The sequence below is a fragment of the Pseudomassariella vexata genome, assembly GCF_002105095.1.
Source record: "Pseudomassariella vexata strain CBS 129021 chromosome Unknown BCR38scaffold_6, whole genome shotgun sequence".
Taxonomy (NCBI): Eukaryota; Fungi; Ascomycota; class Sordariomycetes; order Amphisphaeriales; family Pseudomassariaceae; genus Pseudomassariella; species Pseudomassariella vexata.
The window spans coordinates 2,186,346-2,206,860 of NW_024467961.1; the positions used below are offsets into that span (position 1 = coordinate 2,186,346).

Genomic DNA, 20,515 nt, shown 5'->3' on the forward strand with positions numbered 1-20,515 from the left:
AGCTGTCAGGCCGACAGATTGTTCCAGAAATCACACGAATTTTCTGGTATTCCATCTTATTCCGTTTGACTGCTATTGTGCGAAGAGGTTCATAGCTAATACAGGATTACCCGGAAACGAAAAGAAGCCATTTATTATAAACAAATACAAAACGCCTTGAATCTATTAGGAATGTAAATGATAAAGGAATTTAGAGGATAATAAATCTAGCAAACAAAATCTTGTACCTAGACGCATAGGCCCAACCCCCATAGGTAGATGATGCAAGTGCATATGGGGTGTAAAGTGTGTGTACAGGCTCTCTTAGGCTGCCTGTCTTATCTATAGCTACCGGGTGGCCCTCCTTGGGGTCACGTATCAGTAGACTTAACATATACACTACCACAATACACAATAATAACAACCTGTTACACTCTATTACTCTTTTACCTAGTGAACCTGCTATGTAGCTACCCGGTAGCGATCTACCAATATCCGCTGCATGCTCGTCACCTTCTAACATGGTCGGCCCATCTCGGACAATAGACGGCTTCCACTGCCCGAGCATCCTTTCCAGACCTCCTCTCGATGGCGAATTTTATATCAAGACATGTCTGATGTCTAAGTAGTTCTGAGGCTGGAAGTTAGTCTTTCTCCACACGAGTCGTAGTCCCGGTGCCCCAAAGTGCCTTTACGTCAATCAAGATGCTTACCTTCATGTCCTAGTCTGAGGAGAAAACGATGTACTTACAGGTTTTTCTTTCATTTGATAGTGCCAGAAAATCGTTTGATGGAGAATAGCTGCAGGACCTTGAATCTCCATCTCACGCATGGAGAAGTGCATGGCAAGACGCAAGACGTTAACGCTCCCCAGACAAGATGCTGCTATATTTCTATGAAGTCTTGTTTGTGGCTGTAAACAGCTTATTCGAGACACAGTACGGATAAATTAAGCTCCCTGATCTCTGTTCTGAGTTGGTTATCCGTACATAAGCCAGAGCGGGTTTGTTTTCTGCACGGTCAACGACCTTCAAATTTCTGTAAGCATATACTGAGTAAGTCGTACGTCAAGAAAGCAATTATTTGATTGAGCCTGTTTTTCTCAGGCATCACAAAGGTCAGTAGCCCCTCAAGTTTAAAAAGGCATTCATAGGCTACCTTGGGACGAAATAATAACCAGGGGTACAAGTTCATCATGGTGGAGATTCAGACGGATCGCGATGCGCGAACAGCAGTAGCCCAGCCTATAAAGTAGTCGATGGTGAGGTCGAGTACAGCTTGCCATGCAGCCAATTTTCCATATCTTATAAGACCATTGAGAGTTCAAACCCCGCAATATGCGAGTGATTTCTTCAGAGCCTACTCAAGCAACCGGTGTTCTGTAGCCTCTACTGGATGCTGCACAGCACTCCACTGCTCCGATTTCAACTATATACATAATATCGCACCAGATTCCTCTCAAATATACTCACTGAAATTTTAGTTATTTACGTTGAAGTCCAATCATCTTAGTGTCCATATGCGGCAATAGCCGTGCGAGTGTCAATGAATAGGCATACTATAACCGTTGTCATTTTTGCTAAATCCGAACCCCCCTGAGCTCCGGCACCACCAGAGTGTTCCTTGCTATCTGAAAGTTCCCGTTGCTGCTGGACTGGAATGAGCGATAGCCTTCAAGAGTGGATAGACCCGTAATTGATGTATAGCACATATGGCGAGTAGTTACCGAACACGGTCAACAGTTCCTGACATATAAATAGTTCACTTATAAGTAGTGTGTCGAGTCACGAGTCTTCAGGCTGTGGGTACTTGGTCTCATTTATGACGATCGTATGGGAAGGGTATTCCTGAGCTCGAAATGTCGGGACGCTTTATTTTCATACGTCAGGCTTTACACTCGAATGAGTGAGTCAGTTGAGTTACAGTGTCTGTCGTTCTGTGTTCCCGAAAACTATAAGACGATTTGAACAAATAAAACCGACGTCAATACTGCCAATTGAGCTGTGTCTTCAGCGGGGCTTCTCAGTATTGCTTTCCTGCAATCCTGTCGATTCACTGGTACAGGACACCTTAATTATGGCATGTACTCACTCCATGTTGAGTCTCACAGCATTATCTCTTTCAGATGAGAGAAGCCTGAAATCATTTTGAGTCCAACAATTCACCAGTTTCGACAATGCCTCAATACACTCTTCGGGGTCCCATGACTCCCATTTCGCGGTTACCAATGTGTCTAGACCTTGCCACTCTAACCTAATCAAGACGTCGATGGCATGTTTATAAAATATGAGGTCGGCTGGTGTAGTTGGTCACTTCGCTGGTAGATAAGTCCCGATTTCAGCCTCGCCCACTTGGGTCGGTGACGAGTCGCGGGTTCGAATCCTGCAGCTGACACACAAGGGGGTTTAGTCAACCCTTATGGCGCGCTGCCCACCTTGTTGACTTCGCCTACCTAGCGATAATAGGGAGATTGGTGCAGTTTAGGATTACGAGCATCCTAGCCAGTCGACCGTCAAGCACTACGTCGGCGGAATATAACTCGACAGCCGGTCCAGAATTCGAATCGTTAATCCGGCCCCTTATCGGACCTCGCCTATCCGATAACGCTCGTCGGCGAACCCGTCCCCTCACGATAGAAGGCGCGCAGCACGCCCTCTCGCCGCGATTCTTGCGAGCGTCTAGACCACGTTACGGTCTATCCACTTGAGCGTATGGTTGAGATGTATACGCTCGACGAGAACCCCAATTAGCAGATACTACGACTTGTCGCGACAAAAAAAATAGTCGAGCATCTTCTGCACATCAGCAGCATCCCACCCCTGAGGACGAATTTAAGTGCCACATTACCACACTTATCGGTAGTTCAGGCAGGGGTTGTAGCACAGACTTAGGGAGGGACAGGAGGTTTAGTAGTCGTTTGGCTACAAGTTTACCTGTATAACCGCCCGACGCGGCTTAAGGGCCCGCTATATCATCTATAGCCCCTTAAGGGAGTACTTGTAGAGGTACCGAGGGTTAACACCTACGGCGTATTTAATATTATTATTAAAATATGAGATATTGTCAAGAAGTGGGAAGAAACACATTGTGCAGTGAACCTCTTATTCCTGTCCTGCAAGTCTCACAGGCGCCGCCAGAAAGGAGCAATGGCCTTATGCATCCATAGCACAACCCACACGAACATCCCACGTTGCACAGCCCTCGCAAATCTAGTCAGTAGTAACAAGGCGGTGCACCTAAAGCCGCCATGAACACGCAATCTCGCAATCTCGCACAGATTGACCAGAATTCACAGCCTACCGTGCTCGGGACGAACTGGTGCTCTGTGCTGTCCCATCGAACCTTCCCAGCGAACCTTATGTGGGCCGTAAGACTGTCCACCCCCAACATGTCATCCGATCTCACGAAAAGTCATTACAGTGGCAGAAGATGTATGAAATAAATGTCGAATGTCTTAATGTTATTTACAAGAATTGAAGCCGTGAGACAGCGTAGAGTTAGCCAGTGCTAGTCCTAGGCACCGCTCGTGTTTGGTGCCGCAGCTGTGTTTTTTCTTTTTTTCCCATGCCCAATGCCCGTTCTAAACAAACAATACTCCAAAACATCCGCTGTTTTGACCATAAGCCCCATTTTTCGGGCAATGTGATACAAGAAATTGTAGCCAGGTTCCGTGTTCCTAATATCGGATTTCGGATGATATTGTCATAATTGATGAGCAAGTGAACCAGGCCAATTGCGAACAGCAGCCATTGAAGAAATTCGTTACGCCGTTCGTCGTCCAGCGTCCAGCGTCATGTTTCAGATCCATAACCATGATGCGCTCAGTAAGACACCCAATGAAAACCAAACTACCCAGTTTAGTTGTACCACCATGTGACGGGTTCGCGACCGCCATCAAGACTGCCAAAGAGTTCCATGAAGGTCTTTGACGACACATCAATTGAACCCAAATCACAGCCCGGGCACTTGTCACGAATGGTGGCAGTGGTGGTCTTGCCGTTCGCGCTAATGGTAATAGTTTGGTCGCACAGAGGGTTGGCAGGTTGGTTTACGCCGAGACTGGTGAGCGGGCCAAAGTCATCGGCCGCGATGGCCACGATGTTCTTCGTTTCGTCCGCACCACTGTCGTCATAACCACATGCTCCTGGGCCAACGGTGTAGTAGGTTATGTCGCCGCTATGAACGTCGGCGCCACCACTGGAATCTCCGCTGGAACTACTACTGCTAGCTGCTGAAGGCGCAGCCGCTGCAACGATTGGAATCTCAGTAGTGCTAGTAGGCAGGGCAACGGGCACAGTAGTGGTAGGGTTCTCAACCGCGGGAACCTTGGTGGTGCTTAAGGTAGTAGGCAGTACAACGGGCGCAGTCGTGGTAGTGGGAACAGTCAAGGTAGTTGGAACGGAAGTCGAGGAGCTTGTCGTGGACGAACTCTGAAGGAAGTTTCCTGCAGACGTCTGGACGGAGGGCTCGGCCCCGTATGTCGTTGAAGGTAAAATGGTCTCGATGCCGGTCTCATCTACGACGACCGTAGCGGTTGCCCATTCAGTCACCCACTCAATAACCACATCGCGCTTCTCATGGTGATGACGGCGGTGGTGATGACCATGAGGTTGGGCAACGGCCATGGAGGCCATGAATGCAGCAGAGATGATGGTGGACTTCATCTTGAAAATCGCAGTGTAGGTTTGGCTTGGGTCTGATTTGTGTCTGGTTGTGTAAGGACCGTTTTTGCTTCTTGTAGGCTGGTACAAGCAGAATGAGGGAGAAGGCTTCAAGCCTAGTTCGTTGATAGAGTCGGTAGTGTCGTTTACTACTTGAGTGAACGTCGTGAGCACTCGCTTGAAAAGAATGTATACAGTGAGCACTGCTCAGGAAAGGAATGTAGTGGTAAAGGTATTGTCAGGATCACGACTGACTGAACCTCGACGAAGAGAGCGACGGGGGTGCCCTTTATTACCTCCCAGCCTGACGGGCACACGCCGACTTGGCAGACGACAAGACGGGGAACAAAAGCAGTCGAAGCAGGATCGGGTTTAGAACACCCTTGCTGCTGACCGGGCCAACTATTGGACGAACTTGCATCCAAGCGTCGCTGGCCCGCTAGGGTAGGGGCTGGCCATGTCTATGTCTGCACCTGACCAGTGAGCATCAAGTATCTGAATGCACATTCTAGGGCGCCAGGCAAGAGGGATGGCACCACCACCACAACTTCGTGTCCAACTGGATTTGTGGACATGCCGGGACTGCAAGGCACTGTCCGCACTCCGTGATGACGAACCAATAGGAATACTGGAGCCCCTGAAATAGGCACAGTCGTCGGGCCTCTTGTTCCTGGCGATCCCTTCACGTGCCCGAGCTGACGGATGTTCTAACTGTCTTGCTTGGCAAGCATCTCCTTAGAATCTTGGATCGCATCAAGGTGTGATGAAGGATGCGCAGGAAAACTCTTCAACTCCACAAACATTGCCGCTGTGACCTGGCGGTGGAGGCAGCCGGCAGCTAGCCAACGACGAGTATGCTGAAGTGCAATCGCACAGGCCCAGAGGACGCCATAAGCAAATAGTTGTTAACGGGGTGTTGCATTGGGAGCATGTGGCTAGAAAGCACGAGTGTGTCAAGATGCCGCCTCAGTACAAGTCTTCCAACGCTGGATTGGGTTATTTGCACCTGCATCTCGAGCCTGCATCGAGGACAACCACAACATGCATTGGTGCGCACTGGCCTACCCTAGGCAAAGATAGCGTCTCTGTAACTGGCAACTCGATCTTTATTATGCTCAACGAGATCTATCAGGATTCAAACGCTTAGGACTTGCTCAACGTTTGTTTGGAACTCGAAATTGTGTTTCGTGATTGCCGTTTGGTTATATCCACAGCAGGTGGATTCAACGGAGTCCGGTAGATCTCGACCGGTCGCAAACTTAGTCATAGCGTCTGGTCGATCAAAATGATGCCAACAGGTGTTGGGACGTAAGAAATGTCGGGGATGCATCCCGAACAGCAGTGGCTTACCACTTGGTAAAAATAGCCGAACCTCCTTTACGGAAAGTGGGAAGGCAGTAGATGAAATCGGCATAGCGCAAGGTAATGATTTGCGTTTCCAAGGAACCATATGATGACACTCCTGAGTTCGGACCAGTCTCAATTCGTCTTTTAAGACCCATTGCGTTGCTGTGTCTTAGCCGTGAAGCTGTAAAGAAACAAGCCCTGACGGCTGAACACTGGCCGGTCTTCATCCATGATTTCTACCACGTTGAAAGCCTTCTGGGCCTTCTTGAGGAATTGCATATCAGCTCGGCGCCTTTTCTTGAAACAGAAGAAGACCTGTGCCGAGGGGCACAACGTCAGCAAGTCCGCCAAAGTGGTCAGCAGCAATGGGAATGCTGGTTCGAAATAGACGCAGTCGGCAGCGAGTATAACATCGGGTTTTAGATGCAGGATGTCCTCCCCGAGCAGCTCGCCCCTAGAAGACGCAGCCACGAGTTAGTAATTATACGACCTGGGGAAAAGATCGTCACTATGGGCAAGGAATCAGGCTTACCAATCCAGTACCACAGCTTCAACTTCACCATCCAGCTGATTCAACGAGATGTTGTGCTTCATGAGCGAAAGCATCGCTCGCTGGTCAGTGATGACGAGCGGCTTCTCGACATTGCATCCCTTTGCCACGGCCAGTCCCACGAGACCACCGCCAGCGCCAAGTTCGAGTCTGCCACAGTGAAAATGTCAGCTGTTATGGACTCCTCCACCCCGCCCAAATACGTAGTGCAACACGATTGCTGGAGTGACAGCGCATGGCGGATTTCAGCGAAAATTTAAACCCACATTCTGGACTCGCGCAAGTCATCTCGATGGTAGCGGAGCATATGCTTTGCGAGCAGCATGCCCGCCGGCCACGTCTGACCACCGCATCCAGACGACAGATCTTCGTGCAATAGGAGAGGACTTGAGAGGAGGCCCGCGAAGTCGACGCTGGTAGTCCCAGCGGCTTTGAGATGCGGTAGAGGTGACAAATCTGGCCCGATTGCTAAAGGGCAAAACTCCGGAGAGGGCGATCTTTGGTTGAGATTGGTCATTTCAAGTGAAGGTCCTCACGCATAGTCAGGGGAATGAGAAGTGTCAGTTTGATTATCTTGAAGACATATCTCCTTGCGTTGTTAGCTTGAATACCTCAAAGTTATGGCAGAGACGTGAAGGCGATGGCTTCCGACTCGAGCAACTTTTTCCGCCGGATATCGGCCTTAAAGAGCGTTGGCTTCCGTTCCCTTTCTTCACTTACCCAATTCGATGTACCGACTGACCATGCCGCATCATTTTGCTAGGAGCATCAGTATAATTTCCACAATCCTTTGGGCAGTAGTCCTGTCTGATTACAATCTTTGGACTGGAATTTGATCTTCTGCCAGCTGCACGCTCTAGTGATTTCATGCCTATGCGTGCGAGACATCTAAATCCCAACATGGAGAAATTGGTGCTCAACGCGCTTGTCAGTCGCGAGGCTTCTTAGCCAGTATACACGCTCTCGCCATCTTCAGCGTCTTCCCCTACGCTGGATATCGTTGAACGCGAGTTGGTAAGGTACAGTAGAAGTTACACCTGCCACATTGTCGAAAAGCCGCTTCTCATCGCGAAGTCGTTTGTGCGTTCTTATTCTTTTCATTTCGTACTCTCGACAATGCCGTTGCGCTTCTCATGGGACGCCATAGTCGTGTATCACGATAGTAGATAGCTAGATGGGCAGCGGCGCTCGGGATCCTGTGCTTTCCTCATCTTGTCAGTTTGACGCCTCTCAACTACCTCCAGTCGCACGCATATCGCAGACTTTCTCCGTCGTTTTCTCCCCGCTAACCTCGATGTTGTACTCTCTGGGCAACGCACCCGAATGACTGTCCCCCGACGTCACTCCGGTACATCAAGTGAGAGTGAGGTGCTTCCAGGCGATATTCTTGGTCGCGAAAAGACATTCTTGGTGCGGCTACAGTTAGCTCGACTCTGAATCTATTTTGAACGCGCCTCCCACTGTCGAAATTCCCTTCGAGACCCAAATCCCCAGTTTGGGGCCCATTCAGCTCCGTCATCGCTGCTACATACCCATTAGATGCGTTCTCCTTTGCTTTTAACGGCGAAACGTCTGGAGAAACTGGGGGATCGAGACTGAACTGCTACATGGTGCCAGATAATGTACCACTTCCGTCATGGCTTCGTTTAAACGCAAAAACATGTCTTCAGGAGGGCGCCTCCATTCGGGTCTCATACAGTCCCCTCAGATCGTTGATATCCAGCTATTGGCCTCCAATGTACTTGGGTTTTCATCTGTCTTCATATCTTTCAACATTGTTGTCGGCAACCCCGAAGTGACGACTGACATCCTGACAATCACGCTCAGTGCAACCTGTGGGATGCCATTGCAGCATGATGAACTACCACATATTCTCAAGTTTGAAACAGGCCGCTGAAGCCCAAATAAATCCAATCGATAATTGCCTATGGACTTCCCAGATAGCTCACATTTGATTTCGAGTCATGGAAATACAGTGGCACGCCGGGGCCAACAGCAGAGCCATTGAATTGTCAGACAAGTTCGCAGATGCTCTCAACGCTATGTTGTCCATCCACATCCTGCGTCTAAATCCCGCTGTTATCATCGCTGTCAACTGCGTCTATTTCGGACTAGCATTCACATTGCTGCTGATCGCCTTGGCGAATCTGACGTGTGCTTTTCTTCTCCCCAACCCAATTGCTTCACAACGTGTTATTCGTTAGGCATGGGCTTGAGATGAGCGCCGAATAGCGAACCACCTAGTGCAAAAAGTATAGCGGGTGCGAGAAGACATCACATAAATACCTACTATTGTATCTCACTGCGACAGTACGTCCTCCTCGCACGAAGTATGATTGGTATGAGCACCCATAGCCATCCGAAAAAAGCTCAATATGAACCCAGTGAAGAATCGATACGAGCTCTAAAGCTCGCTCTGGTGATTTGGTATGAAACTGTTTCTAGGAATATCCTATTGATTGTCTAGAGCTCGTATGGGCATGCTAATTGAGTTTCTTGACCAAGGCATTCATGTGATTTTAGAGCTAGGGACTAGTGATACAACATGATTCTGGTATACTATCGGCAATGGGGGTAGCTGTATTGTGACCATGAAGGCGCGTGGGGGACCAATATGCCAATTGAACCCCGGGAGATCCCTAAATACATATTCCGTGCCAGCCAGCCTGCCTTGAGCCCCTCCATACCTGAGACTACACTTTCCCACAGGTACTATAGAATGGCACCTGCTGATCGGTCAGGGGTAACTTATGGCCTTATTATCTAACAGTGGTTTCCAACAGATCTAGAAAACACAGCGCAGCCAATTTCTGCTCAATACTCCAACCATGTCTTTCAATTCATTAGGTATATCCTCAGCACTTATCATTACAATCTATATCAAAACCGAGAAACTCTCATCCAGAATCACCTCCCGGTGTAGAGTCCGGTCTAATGTCCTCCAATTCATCATCAGTATCGCCAAATCCACTCTTTACAGTTGTCTGTGATTTCCTCGACAGATTATTCCTTGTGTTCAAACCGGTAAACTTTTTGGGTCGATCCGTCAGCAGAGCTCTAGATGGGGTCTCGGGAAAGGGTCTCAGTGGTGCTGGGGCAGGTTGGGTCAGCTTTCAAACGATGAGGTCTTCGCCGTCGTAACTTTGAAGTTCTCCAACTGCTGCTGATCGTGAAAGCGGCTTGAGCGTAGTTGACGCCATCCCCGTCAATCGCTTGCCGGCTCAGTGCGATGGTCTTCTGGTCGTATTTCCTTTGCTTTTGTATTTTGGGGTGGTGGGCGCAGTCCCCAAACTTATCGCAGGAAGCTGCGATGCTCTTGATGAAGTTGACCTGACTCCTCCGCCCGTATTTGGCCTCGGCCACCGGTCCGGTGACATTAGGTCCTTGAACTGCTTTGGTGCAGGTAAGATGAACGCTTGCGAATTTCTGGCAGTAAAAAAGGATATCATAGATTCACAGCCTGGATCTACAAGATCCTAATACACTATTCCCAACGAGTTACGCGCAAGTCCATCCCGCGATGCCATTGGCGTCTCATATATCAAAGCCTCAGGCGATACACCCAAGTTTGCAGACGACTTGATGATTGCTAGCCCCCCAAAGAGCGGGCTTAATTATCCCACCTGCCTACTGATCTGCCGCACCTCCCCTGGCCGGCTCTGTAAGTGTATGATCGAGTTATGTCTGCTGGATGTCGCACAAGCCATTTCTGGCGTTGCTGAATACGGAATGGCCCCGAAACAAAGAGCCCGGATACCTTCAGCAAAGTTCGACTATCATACTGGAAACAAAAACTGGGGTGAAGCACCCTCCGTCAACCGGAACATGCTGCAAGATATACTGCGAACATTACTCGGCAGCACTCCTCGACCGGTAGTGGAGGATCGCTGCGGAGCTCTGAACTGGTCTCGATCCCGAGAAAATCATGTATGTTCCTCCAGACGTTCGTTATCTTCGAAGATCGCCAGTCGGTAGCATATCACGTTACCCACACCCAAGGTTTTGTGCCCTTCTACCAGGAGAATCCAAACTTACGTATCAACTGGCGAATCGACCTCTGAGGAAACATGTTACAAGCGTATGAATCTGGCCTCTAGTATTTAATTGGAATTTTCCAAACCTGTTGTATGTAAGCTACCTTACCAAGAGTGAGCCCTGGAAGTGCAAATGTGTGCGTACCTAAGTAGTAGTAATACAGCTTTACCACGAGATGGATTCGGCCCACTGCCAGCTGGCAACGGGTCTTTCCCAATAATTTTGGAAGCTCGAACTTAAACCCGCTTGAGCTCCTAGACCTTTATGTAACCTGAGGTATAAGATCAAATTACCGTGCCATTGAATCCCGCTCTCATCTACAATACTCAAGACGCTTTATCAAGCTTGCGACCCCCGCAATGCTTCGGCAGGTTCGCCTTCGCGCTAGGCCGGCCGTCGCCCTTCGATGGTCAAGGGTGTTGCACTCTCAATGTCGCCAATTCTGGAACCGGCAACAGCAGATTCCCCCAGATGTACCAACGTACTTCTCCCCTCCCCCGCGGTCAAGGGGCAGCCGGATCAAAGACATGGCCATCGGTTCAGTTCTCACCATCGGCGCATTCTTCATCTACAAATACTACACCCTGCGTCAAGCCTTTCGCGAACTGCAGGAATTTGCCGAGGACAGCAAGGAGGTCATCGCCATTAAGGAGGAGTTCAGGCAACTTTTCGCCGAGGCACGTGAGTCAGGTGACCACGATAGACTGCGGGATGTCACCTTTTCGCTGCCACGACGTCTCTTTGACAAGTACCCCGGCGAGATTGTCGAGTCAGGCCCGCTGCCTGGATATGCCGTGGACGACGAACTCTACGGCAAGGAGAGGGTGCCAGCAGCGGACACGTTGATGTTTGTGGAGGAGGACCAAGAAACTGGCCTAATCGGTGTCGTCCAGATTGCCATTAACCTGGAGCTGGAGGATCTGCGCGACCGCCACTCGGCCAAGATCGCGTTGGACCCCAAGGAGGACAAGCTGGCAGAGCTGTTTCGGCGCGTAGCACACCAAGCGACTATGTGGAAGAGCGAGGGGAAGCTGGACGATGATGGGCAGATGATGGTCGTGTTTCAGCTGAGGGATCAGGCCATGACTTGTTTGCTCGTCAAGGGAGGCCACTTTCAGACGATTGACGTCCATAACTTGTGTTTATAGACGAAGGGGAGAAGCCAATGGGTCGTTGAAAGAGGGCTGGCTCGAGATCCCACTCGATCGGAGCATGTATAACACTTGTATAGTATTCGACTTTGGGGGTGTATAAACAGAGGATCCATCGCAATCCAGGCATACGAGCAGCACAGCTTCACAGCAAGGGAATGTTAATAGTGAACTGCCAAGATGGGGTGGCATTTCCACGTCTGAAGTGTATGTATTGTTCAACCCTAGCATCTGCCCCTCTTCCGCAAGTGCTTTCATGTGCAGAATACGCTTCTGTGGTGATTAGACCACTCACCTGCGACAACTCGACGATGTCCAACATGCACCACATTGTTCCCGAAATCCTCAAGGTTCTCTTCAAGTTCGCGAGAGAAGAGCAGGGTCATCGCTTAGTTTTTGAGTGTCTAAGCGTGTGCCGGCAATGACTGCCCACGGGTCGGGGTTTACTCTGGCAGCACGTTGTTCTTGACATCGAGACAAGTGGCGTGGACAGTCAAGCTCTACCTGCGGTGTTGTCTGTCACGATTCACATGTCTTCCAGAGTTGAGGGACCACACCCTTACCGGTCGGGACGTTGGCATGAAATGTGCAGAAGAGGCGAACATGTGTTGACGCAAGTCGAACTCGTCATTGAAACACTTGCCCTCGCTGTGACCATCCCCTCTCGCCGTATACGGTACGACGCTCGTCATGATCTAAGCCGCATTCATCATCGACGAGGACATTATAGTCGGCTGGCTCGAGGCCCTCCCAGCCAACGTCCGCAAGCAAACACACGTAGGACAAACCAGAAAAGGAAATAAAGGTGACATATCGGCTCTAGAGCACCAATCCGATGGTGGCCTATCTGTTCGTGGCGACTTTGACGGGTGCTTAGGTCTTGACAATCGAGAATGGCAACGAACGAACTTGTGGCACAGTATAGGAACGTACCTAGTCAAAGATGCCGTAGTAAGAAAGCAATGTTGCTCAGATGCTGTCCCGTTTCCATAAACAATATTAAGATGGTGCCAACTACTTCGCTTCGTATGTCAGATTTCACACATATTTCTCCGTACTTCCAGTTTAAGTATCTATCACTGTAAAAGCATGATGGTTTTCTCAGGATCACGCTTCCTTGAGGTGTTCATACTCTGTCCGAGTCTATTATAATGTACAGGTGCTTTGACCTGTGTACAGGCCAGGTTTGTTGTGTTGACGTTGATGACTGATGCCTCGTAAACTGGACATTCGGTTGCCTGCATTCTAATGAGTGTAGCCGTCTAGGATGACACCGAAGAGAATCCCCGAGACTGGGACTTGCTGTGTTGCTTATTAACGAGTGTGATGTAAATGTACTAGCTTCACCAGGGCTGGGCATCGGGAGTGGTCCCAATGCAGTGGACCAGATACATCATAACCCCAGAGCTCTGATTCCTATAATACACAACTTGAAGTTGTTGATTTGAAACGGCAGGGAACATAGCACTCTGCTACCGACAATGTGGCGATGCTATCTATTATATCTATCACTTAACTCACTCTATGTGTGAAAACCCAGGTTGCAAACCAACGTCGTTAAGCGCGTATGTCAAGGCTGCATGAATTCTGCATCGGCTTACTCGTTATGGTTCTGATCACCAACACCGTTGGGGCTCGACCGTTCTAGAATCCGGGTTCTGTTGATTGGTTGCTGGCGATGATGGACTCCGAAACATTTGTCTCCAAGAAGGAGACTGACGACACAGGTAGTGTCCAAGCGGGAATCTGATGCAACCATTGTATCCATTAGTTGCTGACAACGGTTAGATATGACCGCATATGGACAACAGCTTTGGTATCAAATGGTAGCAGGGTTTCTTATCGCAGTCCAAAAACGAACCCACGGGCCAGCTAATGCCGCCGCCGCTTTCCCCGAATTGATGTTTGGTTTGTTCCTAGCTTCCCCAGGTTTGCATGATCTCATTCTCAGCAAGCTATCTGGCCAGCGGGTAGCTCGCCTCGACGGCAAGGGCAATTTGAGCGATGCTCGGGAGTGGCCGATGATCCCACCCAAAGACACGCGGCCGGCTACGAGCTTGACTTGTGTTCGGATGGTTCCATTAGTTGTTGGTCAGTTTTCCTCCAGAAATATTCCGTCAAGAAAAATAATTCAAATTGTTGCTGCGCAAGGATGTTCCGCATAGTGTAGAGCCAGAAATCCAACCCCGACAAAGGCCCGAGTGTAGTGATTGACAAGGGCGAGAGGCGGCGAACCGAGAGCGCGAGACAAGACAGCGAGACAATTCAATACGCTAGGTGTATGTTTCCCATTGTCTCCGTCCCGAGTTGACACGCCCAATGAAGTTGATTTCTTGATTGCGCTTGACACAAGTGCATGCTGTCTGTCTGTACCCGCAACACAGATGTAATCATATTAAACTGAATTTCAAGTGCTGAAGAGATGCTTATCATTATACACTCACCATGGCAAGTAGTTCCACCCTGATTGCCCCCCCTGAAGCCCGCCGCAAAGAATCTAGATCAAATTTAGACAGTGATCAGGTAGCAAACCCATCCCGTCATCAGCCTACCCACACGGCGATTTTTGGAGGAGGCAACCCCGCCTTGGCCCAGCTCTGCCTCGCCGCCCACCACTCTGCTTTGAGTTCCCTTCTTGTGTGTCGTGTGCCTTTCTTCGGTGATCAAAACGCAAAACGTTCTTCTTGCACACCACATTGCGAAACCACATATTCCCGTTGTGTCAAATTTTCACTCAACAACTGGCGACCGGCAAACCCTTCCGGATCTCAACCACCCTCCGAATCTTTACTTCTCCCATACCCAGACAGAATCCGTAGCCACGCGCCGCGGTGAAAGTCTTTTCGCCATGGGTCAAACGCTTTCGGAGCCTGTCGTTGACAAGGTACGTTTTACTACTTACTTTACTTTCGACTGAAAACCGTGTCGTCATCCCCTTCAATTGCGCACACGCGCGCGATACCGACCGGTGCGGGTGCCAGCCTCGTGGTGCTCGGGTGACTCCCATCACCACCCTTTCGCTCCCCTCCCCCGAAACAATGTCCACACGCCTGATGCATCGCGGCGCTGCATGCCCGTCGTGCTTTGCTCTACTCTGCTGTCATGCAGCCGTCGCTGATATCATGTGATGCAGGACTCTTCCCGAGGCGAGGATGATCGCATGCTCTATGGCGTGTCGGCGATGCAGGGATGGCGTATCAGCATGGAGGATGCCCACTGCACTGTGCTTGACCTCTTGACCCCCAAAGACGACGATTCCAAGGCACACCCCTCGAGACTGTCCTTCTTTGGCGTCTTTGATGGCCACGGAGGCTCCAAGGTTGCCGAATTCACCGGCGAGCACATCTACAACATCCTCTTGAAGCAAGACACGTTCAAGGCAGGCAACTACGAACAAGCCCTGAAGGACTGCTTTCTCGCGACCGACCGCGCAATATTGAGTGGTACGGACCTTTTATCTATGACGCTATATTGGCTAGTGGGGTGACGCGAGGGCTGACCCATTCTTGTAGATCCCAAGTACGAAGATGAGGTGTCCGGCTGCACCGCCTGTGTGGGCTTGATCACTGGCGATAAGATATACATTGTTCGTTCCTGGCTTGCGCTGCCCTTTCCGAGAGCACTATTTTTTGACAATTCATAGGCAAATGCTGGTGACTCTCGGAGTGTCTTGGGCGTCAAGGGACGTGCCAAACCGCTTTCATTCGACCATAAGCCCCAGAACGAAGGTTGGTACTCTATCCTACTGCGCCCCCACCAGCTCCGCAATTCTGACCGAGCGTAAATCTGCAGGTGAAAAAGCGCGTATCACCGCTGCGGGCGGGTTCGTTGACTTTGGCCGGGTCAACGGCAACCTCGCCCTGTCGCGCGCCATTGGAGACTTTGAATTCAAGAAGAGCGCCGAACTTGCGCCCGAGCAACAAATTGTCACGGCCTACCCTGATGTTGTCGTACATGAGCTGAGTGAAGATGACGAGTTCTTGGTGCTTGCATGTGATGGTATGGTACCTCGTGTCCTGCAAGCTTCGGCGTATCTGTGGCTAATTATTACTCTAGGCATCTGGGATTGCCAGTCCTCCCAGGCCGTCGTCGAATTCGTCCGGAGAGGTATTGCCGCAAAGCAAGACCTGGAGAAGATCTGCGAGAACATGATGGACAACTGCCTGGCTTCGAATTCCGAGACGGGTGGCGTTGGCTGTGACAACATGACCATGATGGTGGTTGGATTCCTTCGAGGAAAGTCCAAGGAAGCATGGTATGATGAGGTTGCCAGCCGTGTGGCCAAAGGCGACGGCCCCTGTGCCCCTCCGGAATATGGTATGCCATCTTCGAGTACGGGACCACTGGGAAGAGACTGACAGAGGGACTCAGCTGAATTTAGGGGACCCGGCGTTCATCACAACTTCGACGATAGCGATAGCGGCTATGACGTCGACATGGAAAACAAGTCTAAACCTTTCGGAGTCGGTGGGTACAAGGGGCGAATTATCTTTCTTGGCGATGGCACTGAGGTCTTGACAGACTCAGACGATGCGGAGATGTTTGACAACGCCGAGGAGGACAAGGACCTAGCCAGCCAGGTTTCCAAGAAGTCGTCAACCGAACAGGGCGACGACAGCATTGACCCCCCGCCCCGGGCGCCTTCGCCCCCATCCCGCGAGAAGAAGGCAGCTGGGTCGACAGAGACGAAAACAGCGCCAAGCACACAAGATACCCCGACGAAGGAAGAAGCCAAGGCGGAAGTAAAGGCAGAGACTAACAATGAGTCGAAAGACTAAGAGACGGGTTCATGTTGATTGGTTTGGGCATGGTATCCGCACCCACTGGATTCTTGAACATTTTGGCCATGTTCCTTCCGAATCAGTTGAATCACCTTTCACGTTCTTGAAGAACGACTACTTGAGCAGAAAGGTCATGGTCATTACCAGGCAGGGGGAAGTGTTGTTTGGAATCATGTGGGATTATTAGAAGGACGGGGGATGAGTGTCATTATACGGACGAGGGGTCTCCTTTTGCCCAGGGGATGAAGATTTGCGAGACCCCAGGCGGCACGATATACCAGTATTGGTGCTACCCTGAAATTGAGACTTCTCGAACGAGGGCTTTTAGCATGTCGTCTTTCTTCGTCTTTCTTAATGGACCTTCGTAGTAAGAATAGCAGACTGCCCGGCTCTTCCACACACACACACACACACACACACACACACACACGCACACACACTCATACACATACGACTTTATGGATTCTGGACGAATTTTTTTTGGAATGAGCAGCCGTAGCATATTTCGAGGAACGCGTTGATTCCGGCTACTGCTGACTGTGGGTATGAAACGTGACTATAGATGCCTCCCTAAGTGATGTACAATTTTCACCAATTCCGGTTAATGCTGACAGCATACAAGTTTCATAGCGGACACAGTTCATAAGCTCATTGAAGACTCTTGCTTAAAGTCTGAAATAACGATTAACTGCATTTTGGACGTTGAGTGAGTGGTAGCCCAAGTTTAGAGATGCCAAGGCTCCGAGATTCGGCGTGATCCGCCATCGGGTCTTGAAATCACCGACTTGCCGACCTATCGGCCAAATGTGGAGCCATATGTGTGCTATTGGCCCCTGTAACGGTTATATCGAAATTTTTGGAGTCGCCCATTAACAGCATCTTGCAGACCAACGGACCTGCCAAATTTACCAGCTCACCACGGCCACCCTACTCAAGCAACCTAGTCCTGATTTCCACAGTATAGGATGCTTCGATCCTAGCCCATGTCCCTGGGAGTCGCATTGAGATGGAGAGCTCGTATCGCCCCGGGTGTCAGTGGGCTCTCCTGGATTCCCAGGGAGTGTCCAACTCCATTTCACAACCGCCGAAATGCTTCTACTGGACCCCCCGAGGTATTCCGTCGAGTCCAAACGTCCGCGGTGATGATAAAAGAGACCGCACGACGCGGAAATGATGACCAAGAGCCTGTGAACCGCGATGCACAACACATATATCCGTCATCGTACCGGCGCGCAGCGATCCGCCATTTTATTAAGAAGAAGGCCTTAGATGGAAACACCACACACGACAATGTGCTCATTAAGCCCAGCATCCAGTATGCTAATAAGCACGAGGCGCGACGTAGCGCTAGGGAACGCGTGCGGAGTGTTGCACAACAACATGTCTACAGTCGGAGACGCGAGCTAGAAGACACACCGAGACCCGACTGGCGCATGGTTCTGTCTCTCTTGTCGAGGAATACTTCACCAGTCAATAGCCTCTTCGAGTTCAAAGTGGTGGTGGGAAAGAAATATGCCCACGAAACCATCGAAATACTCACAGGCGTGGATACCAATGTCCGGCAGATCCAGGAAAGGACGAAATGTGTCATCCGACTTGACGAGATGAACAGATATGATGGAACTCTTGTACTGTCCTTTTCCGGCTCCGAGGAGTCCTTGCGCAAGGCCTTGCTCGAAGTGGTGAAATCTATGGGCAAACTCACCGCTGTTCGTCTCATGGATCCAGATTCGAAGAAACTATTCCGAGACCTATGGCTTTCAAAGAGCAACGAGCTTACTCCTGTCAAGCTTGTCGGCGAAGAGACTCAAGGTGGCGACAGCGAGTTCACGGTACGCAGCTGCGCCCAGGATTTCCTCCCGGAAGCCAATGTGTACCACTGCTACCAACTGACCCAACGCGCTGATGCGATCCCTCGGCCGTCCCAGTGGACTCAGGCTTCGCTCGAATTGTATGTCGCCTCTTTGGTCATGGGCGTGATACCACCTCATCTGAAGCATCCACTGTATAAAAACGGGCCGGATCACAAAGAAACAGTTGCGCTGATGCTTGTCAATATCTTCAAATCGGATGACACGCGGATGGCCTTGTCTAGGAATACCCTTAGTCTGGCCTTGTCTTTCATTCAACGCATGAGCTTCACTCACCGATTCTATGCGAGGGCAATTTTCAACGAGGCCCAAGCACATGATGTACCAATGGATACACGAGTTTGCAACCAATTCCTCAAGGGCTGCGAGACAGCAAAAGACCTTGACGGATTCTATTCGATCCTCAAAATGATGATCAGGAAACGTTATTATCCTGACAGCGCCTCGTGGCTTTGTTTTCTGCGGTTGGTCGAGGATGTCGACGTCAAGCGCCGGATACTGCGGGCAATGAGGGAAAAGGGATTGAGTCGGGTTCAGTCGACACTTGTCAAAGTCGGTGGCCACATGGCACCTTATGATCTCGAGAAAGCCCTGCCGCAGTTGCAGAAGATGGAAGAGTTCATATCCTCACAGGACAAAATTTATGGGCCTGGCTGGCTCGACAGGGAGACACTCAATAGGGTTCTCGAGGTGCTAGGCAGAAACGGCAGGCTCGATTTCTGCGAAGAGCTGCTTGAAATAGTTCGCAAGTCCCGGCGAACGAACCCTGATGTTGTTGCTCTGAATACACTGATCACCCACTCGAGAGACTTGACTGGAATCATATCAAAAATGAAGTTGATGCAACGTCGATGGACGTATATCCGGCCCAATGAAATCACATATCAACTGTTATTTCGGATAGCATGGAAGAAACGAAGTCCTAATGTACTTGGAGTCGTATGGCGATACGCTAGTTTCGCCCGGTTGACGAGCCACAAAATGAGAGATCGTCTCACTGTGTTTATACACAAGGAGACGGATCTCGGTCGTTTGTCACTACTAAAGAGCTGGGAAGGGGCCATCGTTGGCGAGGGCGCCTTGGAGACGTTGCGGGAAATGTACGGAGCGAAACTCGATGCGACGGCGCTCGCAAAATGGTACGGTGCCCAGGCCTTGGTTTACTCTCCTGAAGTTCCCTTTGAAGAGAAGCTCGCCGAGGCAATGAAACTAGATCGCGAGATACATGGGCGGATCCGGGAGGGACAGCTCATGACGGCTCCCGAGAGTAAGTCCCTTACTATCAGGTTTCCGCTTGAGGCCCGGAAGTACGATGAAGACATACGTCGGTTGCCGACATTGTGAAGGGAGGAGGAGCCATAGCGGATTAGGGAGTTTATACCACCGGATACCCGTCTATCTTACCAGAGACTTGTGCTAATTTGTATGTATGATGAAGAGCGTCAAACACACTTCAAGCATAGCCTTCGAGGGGGTTTGCGGCTACTGATATATCGATCACCCAAACCAGTCACTAACCGCATTGACCACCTTTTTGCATGCACCCCCATTTTGCAGGGTCTAACTGAATCAACCTAAATACTTCGTCCATATTATTTATATACAGAACATACTTAATTTAAGTGTCCGAAGACTTAGATATATTCTTTCGAGCCCTCTTTTTAGGAGGGACCCTTCCTTCGAGAAAAGTATCAATTTCTAACTGCTTATCGGGTAAAATAGGCCGTATTCGCTTATTTCGCTTGTCCTGGGCTGTTCGGATCGCTGATAAGTTAACGAATACTTTATTCGGGTCTGGCTCGACGGGCTGGTGTATATCTGGAGCGTATTTATCGAGTTCTTTATATAGTTGCTCGTTTTCGATACGTAATTTGGCATTCTCGGCGGCCTGGAGTGTAAGGGCCTTGCCCGCCTTGCCTACTAGGGTACGAATCTTACGAGATACCCGGCCCTCGGCTTTCTCTATCGACTGTAGTTGGCTAGATAGTTGGTGCGCTTTCTGAGGAGTAAAAGCAACTAAAGGTGGTGATATATGAGGCGGAGGATCTGGTGTATGAGGCTCCGGAGGATCACAAGATACGTCGACTAGTCCTTCGGAGCCTAGGGGCCATATACCAGTCTTCCGCCAGCCAGAAAGTCT

The 20,515-nt window shown here is 50.1% G+C and overlaps 5 protein-coding genes across 5 annotated transcripts; 3 read left to right on the forward strand and 2 right to left on the reverse strand.

Moving 5' to 3' along the window:
* Window positions 1-3,836: 3,836 nt before the first annotated feature.
* Window positions 3,837-4,253, reverse strand: BCR38DRAFT_298061 (RlpA-like double-psi beta-barrel-protein domain-containing protein-containing protein; the record flags this gene model as incomplete). The annotated part of the gene is made up of 1 exon (XM_040854518.1): window positions 3,837-4,253. A coding segment is annotated over one exon (417 nt), but the record flags the coding sequence as incomplete, so codon positions are not given.
* A 1,878-nt stretch (window positions 4,254-6,131) lies between these two features.
* Window positions 6,132-7,054, reverse strand: BCR38DRAFT_341121 (putative methyltransferase-domain-containing protein; the record flags this gene model as incomplete). Its single annotated transcript, XM_040855844.1, has 3 exons — window positions 6,132-6,441; window positions 6,520-6,687; window positions 6,804-7,054. The coding sequence occupies 3 exons, from the start codon at window positions 7,052-7,054 to the stop codon at window positions 6,132-6,134; spliced, it is 729 nt and encodes a 242-aa protein (XP_040716548.1).
* A 3,877-nt stretch (window positions 7,055-10,931) lies between these two features.
* BCR38DRAFT_484823 (uncharacterized protein) lies at window positions 10,932-11,720 on the forward strand (the record flags this gene model as incomplete). Its single annotated transcript, XM_040863794.1, has 1 exon — window positions 10,932-11,720. The coding sequence occupies one exon, from the start codon at window positions 10,932-10,934 to the stop codon at window positions 11,718-11,720; it is 789 nt and encodes a 262-aa protein (XP_040716549.1).
* A 2,598-nt stretch (window positions 11,721-14,318) lies between these two features.
* BCR38DRAFT_196767 (phosphatase 2C-like domain-containing protein) lies at window positions 14,319-16,647 on the forward strand. Its single transcript, XM_040854063.1, has 7 exons — window positions 14,319-14,607; window positions 14,857-15,166; window positions 15,236-15,309; window positions 15,367-15,451; window positions 15,516-15,722; window positions 15,780-16,040; window positions 16,095-16,647. Exons 1-7 carry the CDS (start codon window positions 14,572-14,574, stop codon window positions 16,499-16,501), a joined length of 1,380 nt encoding a protein of 459 aa, XP_040716550.1. The 5' UTR covers window positions 14,319-14,571; the 3' UTR covers window positions 16,502-16,647.
* Window positions 16,648-17,369: 722 nt separating this feature from the next.
* On the forward strand, window positions 17,370-19,965 carry BCR38DRAFT_432671 (uncharacterized protein). The gene has a single exon (XM_040860197.1). It carries the CDS (start codon window positions 17,488-17,490, stop codon window positions 19,717-19,719), a length of 2,232 nt encoding a protein of 743 aa, XP_040716551.1. The 5' UTR covers window positions 17,370-17,487; the 3' UTR covers window positions 19,720-19,965.
* The last annotated feature ends 550 nt before the right edge of the window (window positions 19,966-20,515 follow it).

Bases quoted from the DNA above. Each gene is read 5' to 3' on its own strand.
- BCR38DRAFT_196767 (XM_040854063.1), top strand. From the start codon at position 14,572: ATGGGTCAAACGCTTTCGGAGCCTGTCGTTGACAAG. The intron at 14,608-14,856 runs GTACGTTTTACT...CATGTGATGCAG, and splicing joins CGGAGCCTGTCGTTGACAAG to GACTCTTCCCGAGGCGAGGA. The intron at 15,167-15,235 runs GTACGGACCTTT...CCATTCTTGTAG, and splicing joins CGACCGCGCAATATTGAGTG to ATCCCAAGTACGAAGATGAG.
- BCR38DRAFT_432671 (XM_040860197.1), top strand. From the start codon at position 17,488: ATGTCCCTGGGAGTCGCATTGAGATGGAGAGCTCGTATCGCCCCGGGT.